The sequence below is a fragment of the Capsicum annuum genome, unplaced genomic scaffold (assembly GCF_002878395.1).
Source record: "Capsicum annuum cultivar UCD-10X-F1 unplaced genomic scaffold, UCD10Xv1.1 ctg80927, whole genome shotgun sequence".
In the NCBI taxonomy this organism is placed as follows: Eukaryota; Viridiplantae; Streptophyta; class Magnoliopsida; order Solanales; family Solanaceae; genus Capsicum; species Capsicum annuum.
In genome coordinates this window covers 145,164-160,089 of record NW_025891607.1, presented here as the reverse complement: position 1 = coordinate 160,089, position 14,926 = coordinate 145,164, and the positions used below count along the sequence as shown (strand labels likewise).

Sequence of the window (14,926 nt, the reverse complement as noted above, 5' to 3'; positions counted from 1 at the left end):
CCGATTTGTGTTACTGTTTCAAATTTTGTCCTTTAAGAACTTTAAGGACTCCTTCAAATCCGGGTCGTAGATTTTTTGGATGTAAAGTTCCAAAGGTTTGTTTCATTTTCATAGATTTTAATTATTATTTTTTTTGGTATTTTTTTAATTATTCTATTGTTTTTTCATTTTAGGAAAATGATGGATGTGGGCACTTTAGATGGATTGATCCAAAACCTTCAATATCTGTACATTAATATCCTGAGGTAGAATCGAGCTTAATAATTAGGTGCAAAGATGGTGAAAATTCGTGTGATCGATTGAAGAAAAAGCTCAAAGACGTTGAACAAGAGAGAGACACTTTATGTGAGAAATTGAAAGATAGTGAAGGAAAGTTGATTGCATTGAGGCAAAAACTCAAAAAAGTTAAACTTGAAAAGGAATGTGCCAAGCTCAAATTGAATAGACTTGTTCTACTTCTTCTGATTATTCTAACTGTAAAGTGGTTCTTTAATATGGTTTAAGGTGTAGTAGTTAAGTTTGCCTATTGAATAGGCAATTGGATATTGTAATGGTTAGTTTGTAGTAGTTGTTTCATTAGTTTGTAGTAGTAGTAGTTTGTAGTAGTTGTTTGTTCAGTTTGTAGGTGGCCTAGTTTGTAGTAGTTGTTTGGTTTGTTTGTAGTAGTTGTTTGAATGAATTGACATATTTTTGTAAGACAATCTCATTGTCAATTGGCTACTTTGTGTCTACTTGTGTAGCTACTGAAGGTATTACCATACAACTTATTTGTAACTACTGAAGGTTATGATAAAAATGAACTATATTACAAGTGCAAGCAGCTGGATATCATATTAACATAGCTCAAGATTGAGTTAAAAACTGTATACATGATGTAAAGGTGTTCTAAAAAGGCTCAACATTGAGCAGAATAGTTCTACTGCAGCATACACCAAAATCATTAATTGCTGCCTAAGAAAAAGTTATTCAAAAACTAGTAACACAATTTGTTCAAAGACATTATCCCTCATTACAGTGCAAATCATTTCTAAATGAAATACTTCTTTGAAGATCCAATTGATGAAAAAGACTTGGCTGCTTTCACTTGATGTACCTGGCTGAAAAATTAGACAAAATTGTAAGACAGTGAACATTGAAAACTTGAATGAAAAGATTAGGGCAAACATTATTATAGGTAAATAATGAGACAGAAATAAATACATTGTACACGTGGGTTCCAGTTGCTGGATCAGAGTAAACACCAAAACCAGTTGCAGGCCTTTTGTATCCAATAGCAGTAGCAAATGAGGTAGCATTGTATGACCTCTTGTTGGTCGGCAAAGGTGGTACTTGACTGGAAGAAATATTTCTTCCACTTTCAAATGGGGTCTCTCTTGCATTAGCTATTTTTCTTGGCAATCCTCTACCACTCCCTTCTTGACCTCTACCAATTCCTCCTTCACCTCCCCTATCAGCACCAAATTGTCTACTACCAGAACCATCATCCCTACCAGAACAACCTTTACCTATACTAGCAGCACCTTGACCTCTACTAATTCCTCTTTTACCTCCCCTATCAGCACCAAATTGACCACTACCAGAACCACCATCCCTACCAGAACAACCTTTACCTCTACTAGCCACACTTGACACCTTTCTTTGAGGTGCTCTTAGCACAGCAGCTGTGTCAGCACAAATAGATCCTGATTGACTGAATTATGTAGTTGCATATGTATGAAAGGTGGAGCTTGACTGTGAATAAATGCAACATAATATTTTCAACATTTTTCAATAATAAGATTAAGTAGGACAAAAATAATAATATTAAGCAGGACAAAAATATTAAGGCAACAGAACATATATAACTTACTCTTGTTGTCTGACTTTGAGTGTAGGTATGTCTTTCCATTGCACTGGTATCACCACAAATAGAATTTGATTGTGGTGGTGGTGGATTCCATGAAGCTTCAAGCTGACAGCTAGGTTGACTACTATTACTGTTCCCCACCCCATCTAACATATAAACAGAACTATGAAAAGCTAAGAAATATGTTAAATTTACAAACTATTATGAAATTCATTTAAGGCTTACCATTTTGGCACATACAGTCTTGTTATGGCCAACTTGCTTGCACCTTGAACAAGTGATCTTGACACCTTTTTTTGAGAGTTTGCCCCACTTTTTTGTCTCATCCTTCTTCTTTCTTCTGTTCTTGCCAGGTCTGCCTGGCATCTTTCTTGGTTTTAGAGGTTCAATTAATGGGTTTTTGGTTTCCGGCCACATTCTCATATTGGTAATTGGTTAAATGAAATGACTATAAGACTTAAGAAAGGTTTCTTTCTTATACCAGTGCTTTACATGCTGATCAAGATCTACATTCAAGTAATAATAAGCACAAATGGCATGAGGACAAAGAATACCTCTTAACATCCATAACCTACAATCACAATACTTCTTGTCCAAGTTAACAACAAATGTGTAACCCCCATACTCAATTTCAAAACCATTAACTCCATTCCATAGAACTCTACACCTATTTGAATGTTCCTTGTTAGCTTCTAAAATAGTTCTTGCCATAGGTGCAATGTCTGAAATCCATGTTTTTGCAAATTTAATCATATCTACACGTCGATTCATCAGTTGATGTTTGATATCCTCTAACATTGTGATTATGGACTTATGTATAGCAGCTAAGATCTACGAATTAAAAGTCTCACACATGTTATTTTCTACAATATCACATTTGGAATGTGTTTGAAAATATGCCCTACATCAAGAAGTAAGAGGATTAATCAACATATCCTCAGTTATTTCTTTCTTACCTAGCCTTGACATTGTTTGCATCTTCTCTCTAAACTTTACTTCAAAACTTGCTTTTGCACATTTCTAAAACTATTTCCTTCTCTCTTCTTCTCTCCAGTGCACATGCCAATTGCTCCAAATATGTCTAACACACATTCTTCTCTCAGCATTTGGTAACAGATACATCAAAATAGGAACAAGACTCTGTAATAAGTATTAAGTATTATTAAAACAGGAATATTATTGGAACATAAAGTCAAGTAATGAGAAAAATAATTAAGTGGTGGTATCTTTTGTTAGTCTGACATTACAGTCAAGCCTTCACCAGTTCCCAAATTTAGATCTTCAATCAGATACCTTATGAACCTGTCCCAGCTATGTTTTGTTTCAGTATCCACAACTGCCCATGCAATGGGATACATATGGTTGTTGCCATTTTTCCCCACAGCAACCAAAAACTCACCCTTACAAGCTCTTCTGAGAAAACATCCATCAAAACCAATAATTTTCCTACACCCATCTAACCATCCTTGCTTAAAGGTATGAAAGCACACATAGAAATAAACAAAGAGGTTCTTTCCTGGTTCAGTTTCTTTGTCAATTTTTATCCAACAAGAACTTCCAGGATTTGTTGTCTTGATCATATCTGCATAGTGACATAATCTGGCAAATTCCAGCTTCCAATCTCCCATATTCTCCCTCATAACAATCTGTTTAGCCCTATAACAAATAGTTTTACCTACATAAAGACCCAACACCTCTCTTACTAAATCCTGAATTTCCCAAATCCTAATGTATGGCTGAGAAGCTATTCTGTCCTTGAACTTTCTAGCAACTAGCTTTGAATCACACATCTTGTTCTTGTTTAGAGGTATACATTTGTGAATAGGGTTATAGTTCTTAACAATAAAATCACCTGAATCCCTATTAGTAGAAGCAAACAGCAACCAGTTACAATTAGCTGCAATGCACTTCACCCTTATTCTATGTTTTTCATTAGGTTTTAACTTCACCTGCCTTCTATACTCTACAACATAATCTGTAACAACTTTTCTAAACTGATTTGCACTCGCAAAAATCATTCCAAGCTCAAACACAGAAAACTCACAATTTTCATCATACCTAGTTTTCTTGCTTCTCTTTCTTCTAGGTAGATCTACTCCTCTAACAACATCTACATCTATCTCTTCGCTATCTTCACTCTAACAATCAAAACTATCAATATATTCCTCATCTCCACCCAACTTTCTAGAATATTGGGTAGCCTTACTTTTACCAATATCCTCAAAGCCTCTATCTACACAACCAGCAACTCCCACAGGTACTTCTTCAGTTTTAACAATCTTTTTTCTTGCTTTTTTGTTTCTTTCTTTGTTGTTGGCTTTTTTTTCCTTCTTTCTTGTCTAAAAGCCCTCAACTCCTCATCAACATCTGAGCCATCTTCTGAAGGAATGTTTCTAAGATCTGTATCACTACTCAAATAACCTGATAACTCATTTGTTAGCCTATTAACATCTTCTACATTAATGTCTTCTACATCAACCTCATCACCTCCTTCTACACCAAAATCTTCTAGGTTAATTTCTTCTACATGGATATCTTGCATATCAACCTCATCACCTCCTTGTACACCAACATCTTCTACATCAGTCTCATCACCTCCTTGTACACCAACATCTTCTACATCAGCCTCCCTCTTTTTCTCTACTCCAACAGATTCCCTCTCTATGTTAGCACTATCACCAACACCAACATTTTCTCTTTCTAGGTCTGCACACTCAATAATATCAGGTGCAGGTAAAAAACTAGTGGGACTATCAGGGTCAAGAATTGGTTCATCTAAAACATGATAGATATAAAAATCAATAGAGTCCTCATGTTTTAAATCTTTAACCAGTTCATAGTGATGTCTGTCACTTTTAACCAACTTGAACTGATTAGTTACTGCATCTTGATAATAAAACCCCCTAACAGCTTCATACCCTAATTCTTTAGTATAAAATAACCATTCTAGTACGGAAAAGTGGTCCTTGTCAATGCACCTTACCTCTGGCACACAACTTGCAACATGTGTAGGGACACCCGTATTGGAAAAGAATCCCCCATCGTGCAATTTTGTGAAAATTATCTTTATTTATTACGTCACCTGTGACAAAGGGTAAAAATTCAAAGTTACTTAACGGAATGGCCACGGAATATACCCAGAGTACACATCAATAAGCTAAAAGATACAACCTTTAATGCATGTTAAGTAAGTAGACGGAATATTCCCAAAATCATAGGCGTAACAGTGATTTCAAAACCCTAAAAACTACAATATGCTAAAATTCAATAAAATTTAACAAATACAAATCATAAGAACACTTACACCAGGAAGATCTAAGGAAAACCCCCAAATTTGTCCTTCGATTTGAGTGGAAATTTGGTTAATTTAAGGTTAATTTAGGGTTATGAAAAGAGAGAGAGTTAACGGGGAGAGAGAGAGAAAAACTTTCATGGAATGAGATTTTTTCCATTTAAAATTAAAATTTATTAAGTATATATGGAGTTAGTTTATACACGTGGAGGGTTTTAAGTGGAATAACTTTCCACATCAGCAGCGTTTGGAGACACGCGCCTAGAAGCTGATGAGATGTGAGCAAAAAATGCTCAATTGGAACCAAATTGAGGAGGTTTAGGGGTTTAATATGTACAAGCCTTAGTTTAGGGGCCTAAGTAAATTTTAGAGACAAGTTTGAGGGGCTATCGATGGGTTTGGCCTAATTTAAACAACGCACACAGACTTCATTAACGATTAATATAATGTAGCCTTTTTAACCCAAAAAAAAAAAAAACCTGAAGATTTTCTTCTCTTAATTGAGGAAGAAGCAGATTCTCATCTTCAAGAACACCAAGTATACTGTATGAGACCTTTAATCAAATGAGAAAGACAGAGGAACGTTATATGAGACCTGGCAGACTATTTCACTTCCTAGAGGTGAAGTATTAAGAATTTCGTCATCTAGAATTTCTTTAAGGAGAAGAAAAAAATCTGTTCATTCTCTCTTAAGAATGAATAACTAAAATTCTTTAAAAAAATATACAAAAAGCTAACTAAGGTGGGTGTTTTTATAAATAAACAACTTATTTTTAGGGAGGATACAATGTATATTATTTTTAATATAACAAACCAAACAATCAATAAAAAATAATAACAAAATAACTAATTCCATCATAACTTACATTCAAACCAAACGACCCGAAGTGTCAAGGAGACCTCTTGCACATCATGTTTTAGCAGAAACAAAGTCGATAAACTTTCAAAGGGTGATCCACATCTCATCTACCGGGTGACCATTAAAAGAAGTGAAGAAAAGATTTTGAGTTTAGATGGTGCACGGCATAATTATAAAGACCTACTAAGTTAACTATTTTTTTACCTCGTGATAATTGAGGTGTTTGAATCGGCTCGTAGACACTTCGACTCTACCTCATGATAATCAAAATATCGGGTTATCTTGTATACACCTCGACAATACTATTTAGTATTTGCTACCCTTCAGTCATAAAGTTATTGGGTAATGTAATAAATATTTGTTATCGCTTATCCTCTCTCTTTTTTTATATCATCTGTTAATTTTTTAAAAAAAATATATTACAGACGATAACATCTGACATATGGTGAAATTACATGACATAATAACTTATAAAATAAGAGAATATTGCCTTAGTTGATCTGGTTGTGTCCTTCATAGACTTCTAAATGCATCAATCCGCAAATATAACAATATGATGTGGTATATATTATTCTGAACTATGGATCAAAATAAGTCATTTTTTAAATTAATTCATCAAAATAATATGTTTTTTAAAACTTTACCAAAATAGTATAAGCGTTGTTTCCAGTAACGTATTATTCTTTAAAAAAAAGTTAACGGGTAAAACAAAGTTGTGGATGACGTTAAAATAGGAATCATTACTGTCAGACAAGTTTAAAACGTTACTGTCAGTAACATTTGTGACAAAAAACGCATTACTATGGTAATGAGACTCTGCAACTCTGTCACATCAGCATCTTTATAAAATCTGATGTTAAATTCGTTACTATCAATTACGCTTTAGCTTTAAAACGTTACTCCGAGTAACTCAAAACTCTGACGTCACAGAGTTTTGAGTTGATTTGATAGTATTGTTACTTGGAGTAACGTTTTAAAGCTAAAACGTAATTGGCAGTAATGAATTTAACATTAGATTTATATAAAATTCTTATGTGGCAGAGTTTCAGAGTCTCGTTACTCATAGTAACGTTTTATGTCAAGAACGTTACTCACAGTAACATTTTATGTAAAAAACGATACTGACAGTAACAATTCCTATTTTAACGTCATCCACAACTCTTTTTGGTCCATTAACTTTTTTAAAAAGATAATACGTTATTGGGAACATTTATACTATAGTTTGATAAAGTTTTAAAAATATATATTATTTTGGTAAATTCATTTAAAAAATAACTTATTTTTGTCCAAACCTCATATTATTCTGATCATGATCAAGTGATAACTATAAATAACAAAAATATCTGGTTTGTTTAAATCCCTCTGTCTCATATTACTTGTCCACTCATTGAGGATGCTGACTTTGTGGCTCTTTTAGGGCTAGAATGTTTTGCTTGGTTTTGTGCTGGTGAGATACGAGTGTTCATGATTACTGGTTATTATGTCTAAGAGCCCGTTTGGATAGAACTAAAAAAAAAAAAAAAAATTTAGGTTAAATGATTAAAAACTTAAAATAAGTGCTTATAAATTAATCAGATAAGTGTTTGGATAGAAGTGTTGAAACTGAAAAAAAGTTGTTGATATGTTTGGTAAACAAGTGGTGGTAAGCACTTTTTATCGTTAAAATGACTTAAATGTCCTTAAAGTTATTAACGCCATAAATAAAGTAAATTATTTATAATTTTTAATTCTAAAATAAAAGTTTTGAACAAACCTCCGATGTAATGATGGATTCAATGAAAACAAAGAACAAAGATGAAGAGGAAATTGGAGGGAAATGATGAAGCAAAGCGGCAAAGAGAAAAAAAAACTAGTATATATTTAAGGGATATAAGTTTAGGATATTGTTGGAATTGGAGGAAAATATAAGGGATAAAAAGATAATGTTTTGGTCAAACCTAAAAGAATTTTAATCTAAAAAACAAAAAGTTAGGGTATGCAGCTTCTCAATTTTTGATTCTTTTAATCCGTTTTAAACTTTTTTTAAGCACTTTTTAATTTTACCAAACACCTTAAAAAACTAAAAAAGAGATTAAAAGTTGGTTTGACCAGTATTAATCCTATCCAATCGGGCTCTAAATCTCCCAAATTAGATTTCAAAGGAATGACTTATCTCACTGTCGATAAAAGATCATTGTCAATTGCTAACTTGTGCTAGATAAATGGACCAACGAAATACAGATTTCCAAAATTTCGTTTATGGAAGTACAATGTAGGTAGAGGATGAGCCTTTCTGCTATAGATTTCAAAGGCTGAGTTAGGAGCCATGTATTTGTTTTACCTCAATAAGGTAGCTTCGAGCTGCATGTTGTTTTCATGACTACTGTTTGTTGTTGCATATTTTATTTCCTTGGAGAGCAAAATCAGTCCTGCGAGAATTGGTACAATTGGAAAAAGGGTTATCACTAATACTATAAGTTTACTCCTCAAGTAACATTATCGCTATTAACATTCTTATACTACGAGGATGTGTTGCGATGCTCTTCTTCCAATAGGAGGTCTCAGATTGAACTTTTGACATGGAAAATCATTTTCTCCCTCTCTCTCTCAATGTGTTTGTCCAGCATGAATCCAAATTGGTTGAACAGTCAATTTAAGACACTAATGAGTGATTCATTTTCTCAATGTCTGCCTTGGTTTATCTATTTTTTATCGCATGTTCCTGTTCATCCCTTTCAAAGACCACCCAGCGCTATACATGCCAAAACAGCACGACGAATGCAAGTCTCACCATATTCTTTGGAAGTGTCTTAATTAATGCTGTTCAATTGAAAAGAAAAGTTACTTCAAGTTTTATATTCTAAAGTAAGTGTCGTTCCCCTCTCTGCATCTTTTAGCTGGAATATAACTATGCTACCAAATACTGGTACGCTTAACCAAGATAAAAAAATGTTTAAAGATTTCCTTCCACGTCCCTTTTGATGAAATAGGCATAACTTGACTATGAACACATGAAGCAGTCAGCTGGATCAAATATTTTTAGCTATGCAATAAATTGAATTAGTTAGCCACGTGTAAAAGTTAGTTACAGATATATTGTATATGACAGCCGTAGATATTTGGTAGATGACAATTGTATACATAGTAATATAAATGTACTATGATAAGGACAAAAGTAGTTATCAATTTATTTTTCTTCCATCATCAATCAATAACATCTCTTCTATTCTTCCTGTTTCTTCTTAGCTCAAGCTCAACATCAATGGTCGTCAATGGCAGTTGAGCTTCTAATATACAAATTCTATCATGGTATCAGAGCCCTTGACCACATTTGTGGCTTCATTTTAATCGATCTTATAGGATTTTAATAGTCGACGGACGATCACTGTAATTGCTTAATCAACACAACAATGGCAGCCACTAAAATCGATCCTACTCATCCACTTTTTCTTCATCCTTCTGATACAGTTGGAGGTCCAATTATACCCATTCAGTTTTCAGGATCTGAGAACTATTCTACCTAGAGCAGGTCCATGCATATCCAATTGTTTGGTAAGAATAAGCTGGGAATCGTTGATGGAACCTGGAAAAAGGGGGATTTTTCTACGAATTTAGCTCATCAGTGAGAAAAATTCGACAACATGATACCTCTTCTTTGTGATTGTGCGAAATCAAAAGGTTTTTCGCGACACATAGAAGGGTTAAAGGTGTTGCAATTCCTTAAGGGACTCAATGAGAGTTATGAGCAAGCTCGCAGCCAAATATTAATGACTAGTCCTACTCCTAACATTAACAAAGCTTACTCTATGTTAATTTAGAGGAAAATTCAAAGATCGATTGCTAGTTCCTCCATTTCTAGAGAGAGGATAGAATTGAGGGATATGATGGCTGGGAAAGGCAACTCTTATCATAAGCCATAGAAGAACTAGCAATTATAGTTTGATTTATGTAAGTTTAAAGGTCATACAATGGATATTTGCTATCACTTGGTTGGATATCCACTTGGCTACAAAGGGAAGAAGAAAGAAGGAATTCCCAGCGGTCCAACTGCACATCATGCCGCTGCTAATCCTATTACTGCACCGATATACAGAGGAACCATAGCTCATAATGTTCCTCCTAATGACTCTAATTCATATGTGAATGCAATATATTTTCAAGTTAGATGTTCTACTAGTTGCTCAGCTGCAATACAAGATTTTCCTTCGGCACCCTATCTCACTAAAGATCAACATGATAAGATAATGATCATGCTTGACAAAGATGGCTCACAACCTGGTGTGGCAAACATGGAAGGTATTGATTTTCATACTTTGTCCACTATAGATCAAGTACGATGGATCATTGATACAGGTGCAGCCAATCACATGTCTGCTAACTTAGGTGCCATGAGTGCTGTAGAGAAAGTACCTACACTATCTAATCAAAGAGTTTATTTACCAAATGGTGGGATTACACTGGTCACACACAGAGGAAAGCACAGAATTGGAGACACAGGGGTGATCGAGAATGTGTTGTACATACCTGAGTTTAAGTATAATCTTTTATCAGTCTCCAAGATAACAAGGTAACTTATTTGTTTTGTTTTTTTCTATCCTAGTTTCCGCTTATTCCAGGACCTTGCTACTGGGATGTTGAAGGGGATTGGTAAAGAAACTGATGGATTATACTTACTGACTGTCCACACATTTACAGACAATAATATTCCTGTTGTTTCAGCTATTACAACACATATTGCAACAAAGAAGAATACAAATATTTCTCTGTGGCATAGAAGACTGGCTCATCCTTCTAGCAATTCTCTAAGGTTACTTTTTGGTTATAATGTAGATATCTGTAAATCAGTCTTATCTGACTGTGAAGTCTGCCCTCTTGCTAAACATACTAGACAGTCTTTTCCTCTTAACACTAGTACCTCTCTTAAGTATTTTGATTTGCTTCATCTTGATGTTTGGGGACCCTACCATACTAATATTTTTAATGGGAATAAATTCTTCTTGACTATCGTAGATGATTATTCCCATATCACTTGGATTTTTTTGCTCAAGTTTAAGAGTGATGTGCTATCTGTATTAAGAACATTTCTTAAAATGATACACATAATTTAATGCAATATTAAAAGTGATTAGGACAGATAATAGAAGAGAATTCACTAGCAATCATATCAAGGATCTTTGTAAGGATTTGGGTATTATTCATCAGAGAACTTGTTCTTATACCCCTCAGCAAAATGGTGTTGCTAAGAGGAAACATAGGAACCTACTTGAGGTTGCAAGAGCATTGCGATTTCAGGGTCATATACCTTTGAAATTCTGGGGTCATTGTATATGTGTTGCTGCTTATGTCATTAACAGGCTTCCCTCAGTAGTTCTTGGCGGCAAATTTCCTTATGAGCTGGTTTTGGGGAAACCACCTTTTCTTGATCATATGCGAATCATTGGTTGTTTGTGTTATGCAAGTGTTTTGCCTCGATTGGATAAGTTAGCTTCCAGAGCAGTTCCTTCAGTTTTTATGGGCTATTCCACAGTAACTAAAGGCTACATTCTGTTTGACCTTGCCAAGGAGAAGTTTTTTATTAATAGAGATGCTATGTTCAAAGAATATTTTTTTCCTTTCAAGACCTCTGTTGTTCCATCTACACAACATAATCAGTTTCCTTAGTCTTCTGATAATGACATATTTGCTGATCCTCCTCTTGGTCCTTCTTCTGCACCATTCACCTCTACTCACCCAGCTTCTACTGAGGCATTTTAACCTACTTTATCGATTGTTCTTAAGGTTTCTTCACCAGATTCTACTCCACCTCCTACTTCTATTGCTCTTAGGAGGTCAACTAGAATATCCAAGCAACCTCTTTGGCATGTTGATACTCCACCTCCTTCTACTATTGATCTTAGGAGGTTAACCAGATTATCCAAGCAACCTCTTTGGCATGTTTATTATGTTACCAAAAAGCAGGTTGCCCATGTTCTTTATCCTATTAATGTTTGTTTATCATATGCACAACTTTCTTCTAGTCACAAGTCTTTCTTGGTTCTCTATCCCATGTGCATGAACCCACTTTCTATCATGAGGCTATACAAGATTGTAGGTAGATTGATGCCATGAATGCTGAGTTACAGGCTCTTCAGGACAATCACACTTGGGATCTAGTCCTTTTACCAGATGGTAAAACTTCTATTGGTTGTTGTTAGGTTTATAAAGTCAAACTTAAAGCTTCAGGAGAGATTGAAAAGTTCAAAGCTCGACTTGTCGCCAAGGGTTGTAATCAACAAGAGGTCCTTGACTATAGTGAAACCTTTTCTCCTGTGGTTAAGATTGCTACTATGAGGGTTGTCTTGTCTTTAGCTGCTCAGCATAATTAGCACATTTATCAGCTTGATATTTACAGTGCTTTTCTTCAAGGTGATTTGCATGATGATGTTTATATGCAACTTCCTCAGGGCTTACCAAGTCAGGGGGGTCTGGTTTAGTCTGTAGACTTGCTAAGTCCCTTTATGGGTTAAAACAAGCCAGTAGACAATGGAACTTGAAACTTTCTGAAGCATTGATCACTTCAGGATTTATTCAAAGTGGTTTGGACCATTCTCTATTCATCAAGAAATAAGGAATCGATATAGTCATTATCTTGATCTATGTGGATGACATATTAGTAACAGGTAGCAATCTTGGTCTAATTGAAGACACCAAATCCTTGTTACAAAAGGTATTCAAGATAAAAGATCTAGGAGCTTTGAAATATTTCCTTGGGATGAAGTTCAACAGATCTGCTAAGGGTATCTTGGTGAATCAGAGGAAATATGCACTTGAGATCCTCTTAGATCTGGGAATTAGCTCAGCTAAACCAACTATGACACCTCTTGAAGTCAATGCAAAGTTGACAACACAAGAAATTGATGTGTTAACACAAATGACAGATGATGAAACATTGGAAGACAAGACACAATATCAAGATTGGTTGGTAAGATGTTGTATTTGACACTAACTAGGATAGACATAACTTACTCAGTACAAAATCTTAGCAAATTACTACAGCATCCTAAGAGATCACACTGGGATGTAGCAGCTAGAGTCATGAAGTATGTAAAGAGAGAACCAGCCCTAGGAATCTTGTTAAGCAGTGAAACCTCTACTACATTGTCATTCTATTGGGATGCAGATTGGGCTTCCTGTCCAAATACCTGACGATCAGTATCAGGATTTGTTGTAAAGCATGGAAACTCACTAGTTTCTTGGAAATCTAAGAAGCGAAATATGGTATCTAGAAGCTTAGCAAAACATGAGTACAGAAATATGGCAAATGCAATCTCCGAAGTTGTATAGATAACAACTTTATTAAAAGAATTGGATAATGAGGTTGCTACACCTGTGGTTGTATATAGTGATAGCAAAGCTGCATTAAAAATAGCAGCAAATCTGGTGTTCCATGAGAAAACTAAACACATTAAAATTGACTGTCATTTTATTAGACAGAAAATTCAAGAGAAGCTGATCAAGACAGTACATGTTGGTTCAAGAGATCAATTAGCAGATGTGTTGACTAAAGGATTGACAAGATGTCAATATGAATACCTAGTGAACAAGCTTGGTATGCTGAACATTTTCATACCTACCAGCTTGAGGTGGAGTGATGAAATAGGCATAATTGACTATGAACACATGAAGCAGTCAGCTGGATCAAATATTTTTAGCTATGCAGTAAATAGAATTAGTTAGCCATATGTAAAAGTTAGTTACAGATATGTTGTAGATGACAACTGTAGATATTTGGTAGATGACAATTGTATACAGAGTAGTATAAATTTACTGTGATAAGGACAAAAGCAGTCATCAATTCATTTTTCTTCCATCATCAATCAATAACATCTCTTTTATTCTTCCTGTTTCTTCTTAGCTCAAGCTCAACATCAATGGCCGTCAATGGCAGTTAAGCAATAACAACAGAAAAGTTCCATATGCGGCCTTGTTTCTCTCACAAATTTAAGCAACATATTTTCCTTGACGCACTTTCTGTTCCATTTGATAAACATACTCTCTCATAATAATATCCTTCTTGGTGCTCCACGGACACAGCTTCCTCATCTGCCCCTCCATCATAAGGATAATGAATAAAGCTATAAGAAATACCATAACAAGTTGTAGAAATGTATATAGCCGAAATCCTAGCGGCACCATGAGAATGCCACTAACCACATAGGTAACCATAAGATAACATAGTAAACCTGTTAGATATCTATTGAGAATGGCCATATTTTTGTACTTCTTAGGCACCGTCAGCTTGTAGGTGATCATGAGAGAAATAAAAAATATAAGCGAATGGAGTGATACAATTAGCTTTAAGCGGATCTCGTCGTCTGCTAAAACTTCGCAGTTGATGGATGTAGTATTAGTGTTGGAGCTTGACGGCGCAAGTAAAGTAATAGAGGAGCTACTAATGTCCCTGCCTTTGCTATGCGAACCTCCACTAGGAGGGTTAAAGACGGCTTGAAGAGTAGTATTTAAAATTAATACAGTCACAACTAGAAATGCATTTCGTACTTCACCAGTCATTCCCTTATCCCAATCAACGCGTTTCCTCACTTCCGCTCTCTGATTGATGTAGTTGCATGAGGTGAGAGTATCCGCCATGGATATTAGATTAGGAATCTTTGACAACTCCCAAGCACCAGCTTTTTGCAAGCTTTTCTGGATTTCCACGTCGTCTTCATTGGCTGGCGGAATGGTTGGAAGAGCTGACATCGAATTTGAGATAATAATACGATTCGAAACGATTTCAAGCGCCGTCTGATTTTCTTGATTTTTGTCATTTAGGTCGACTAATTTCCCCATTAGCAATCGCCTAATAACCTGATAACCATGACCAAGGTTAAGCATCAAGTAGGGTCAACAGTTCAACATTAAAAGGTAATAAGGAAAAGTGGAAAACCTCAACAAAGTCTCAAGTAGCAAA

The 14,926-nt window shown here is 35.1% G+C and overlaps 2 protein-coding genes across 2 annotated transcripts in view; both read right to left on the bottom strand.

Moving 5' to 3' along the window:
- Positions 1-2,872: 2,872 nt before the first annotated feature.
- On the bottom strand, positions 2,873-6,104 carry LOC124895266. Its single transcript, XM_047405710.1, has 4 exons — positions 6,005-6,104; positions 4,212-4,621; positions 3,094-3,984; positions 2,873-2,986 (listed from the first exon to the last, which is right to left on the bottom strand). The coding sequence occupies exons 1-4, from the start codon at positions 6,102-6,104 to the stop codon at positions 2,873-2,875; spliced, it is 1,515 nt and encodes a 504-aa protein (XP_047261666.1).
- A 7,545-nt stretch (positions 6,105-13,649) lies between these two features.
- LOC107873070 (ankyrin repeat-containing protein BDA1) overlaps positions 13,650-14,926 on the bottom strand; it is a 56,249-nt gene continuing 54,972 nt past the window's right edge. Inside the window, exon 2 of the mRNA XM_016719790.2 lies at positions 13,650-14,823. Coding sequence (XP_016575276.2) covers positions 13,957-14,823 — 867 coding nt within the window. The 3' untranslated portion in view covers positions 13,650-13,956. The remainder of the gene's footprint in view (positions 14,824-14,926) is intronic.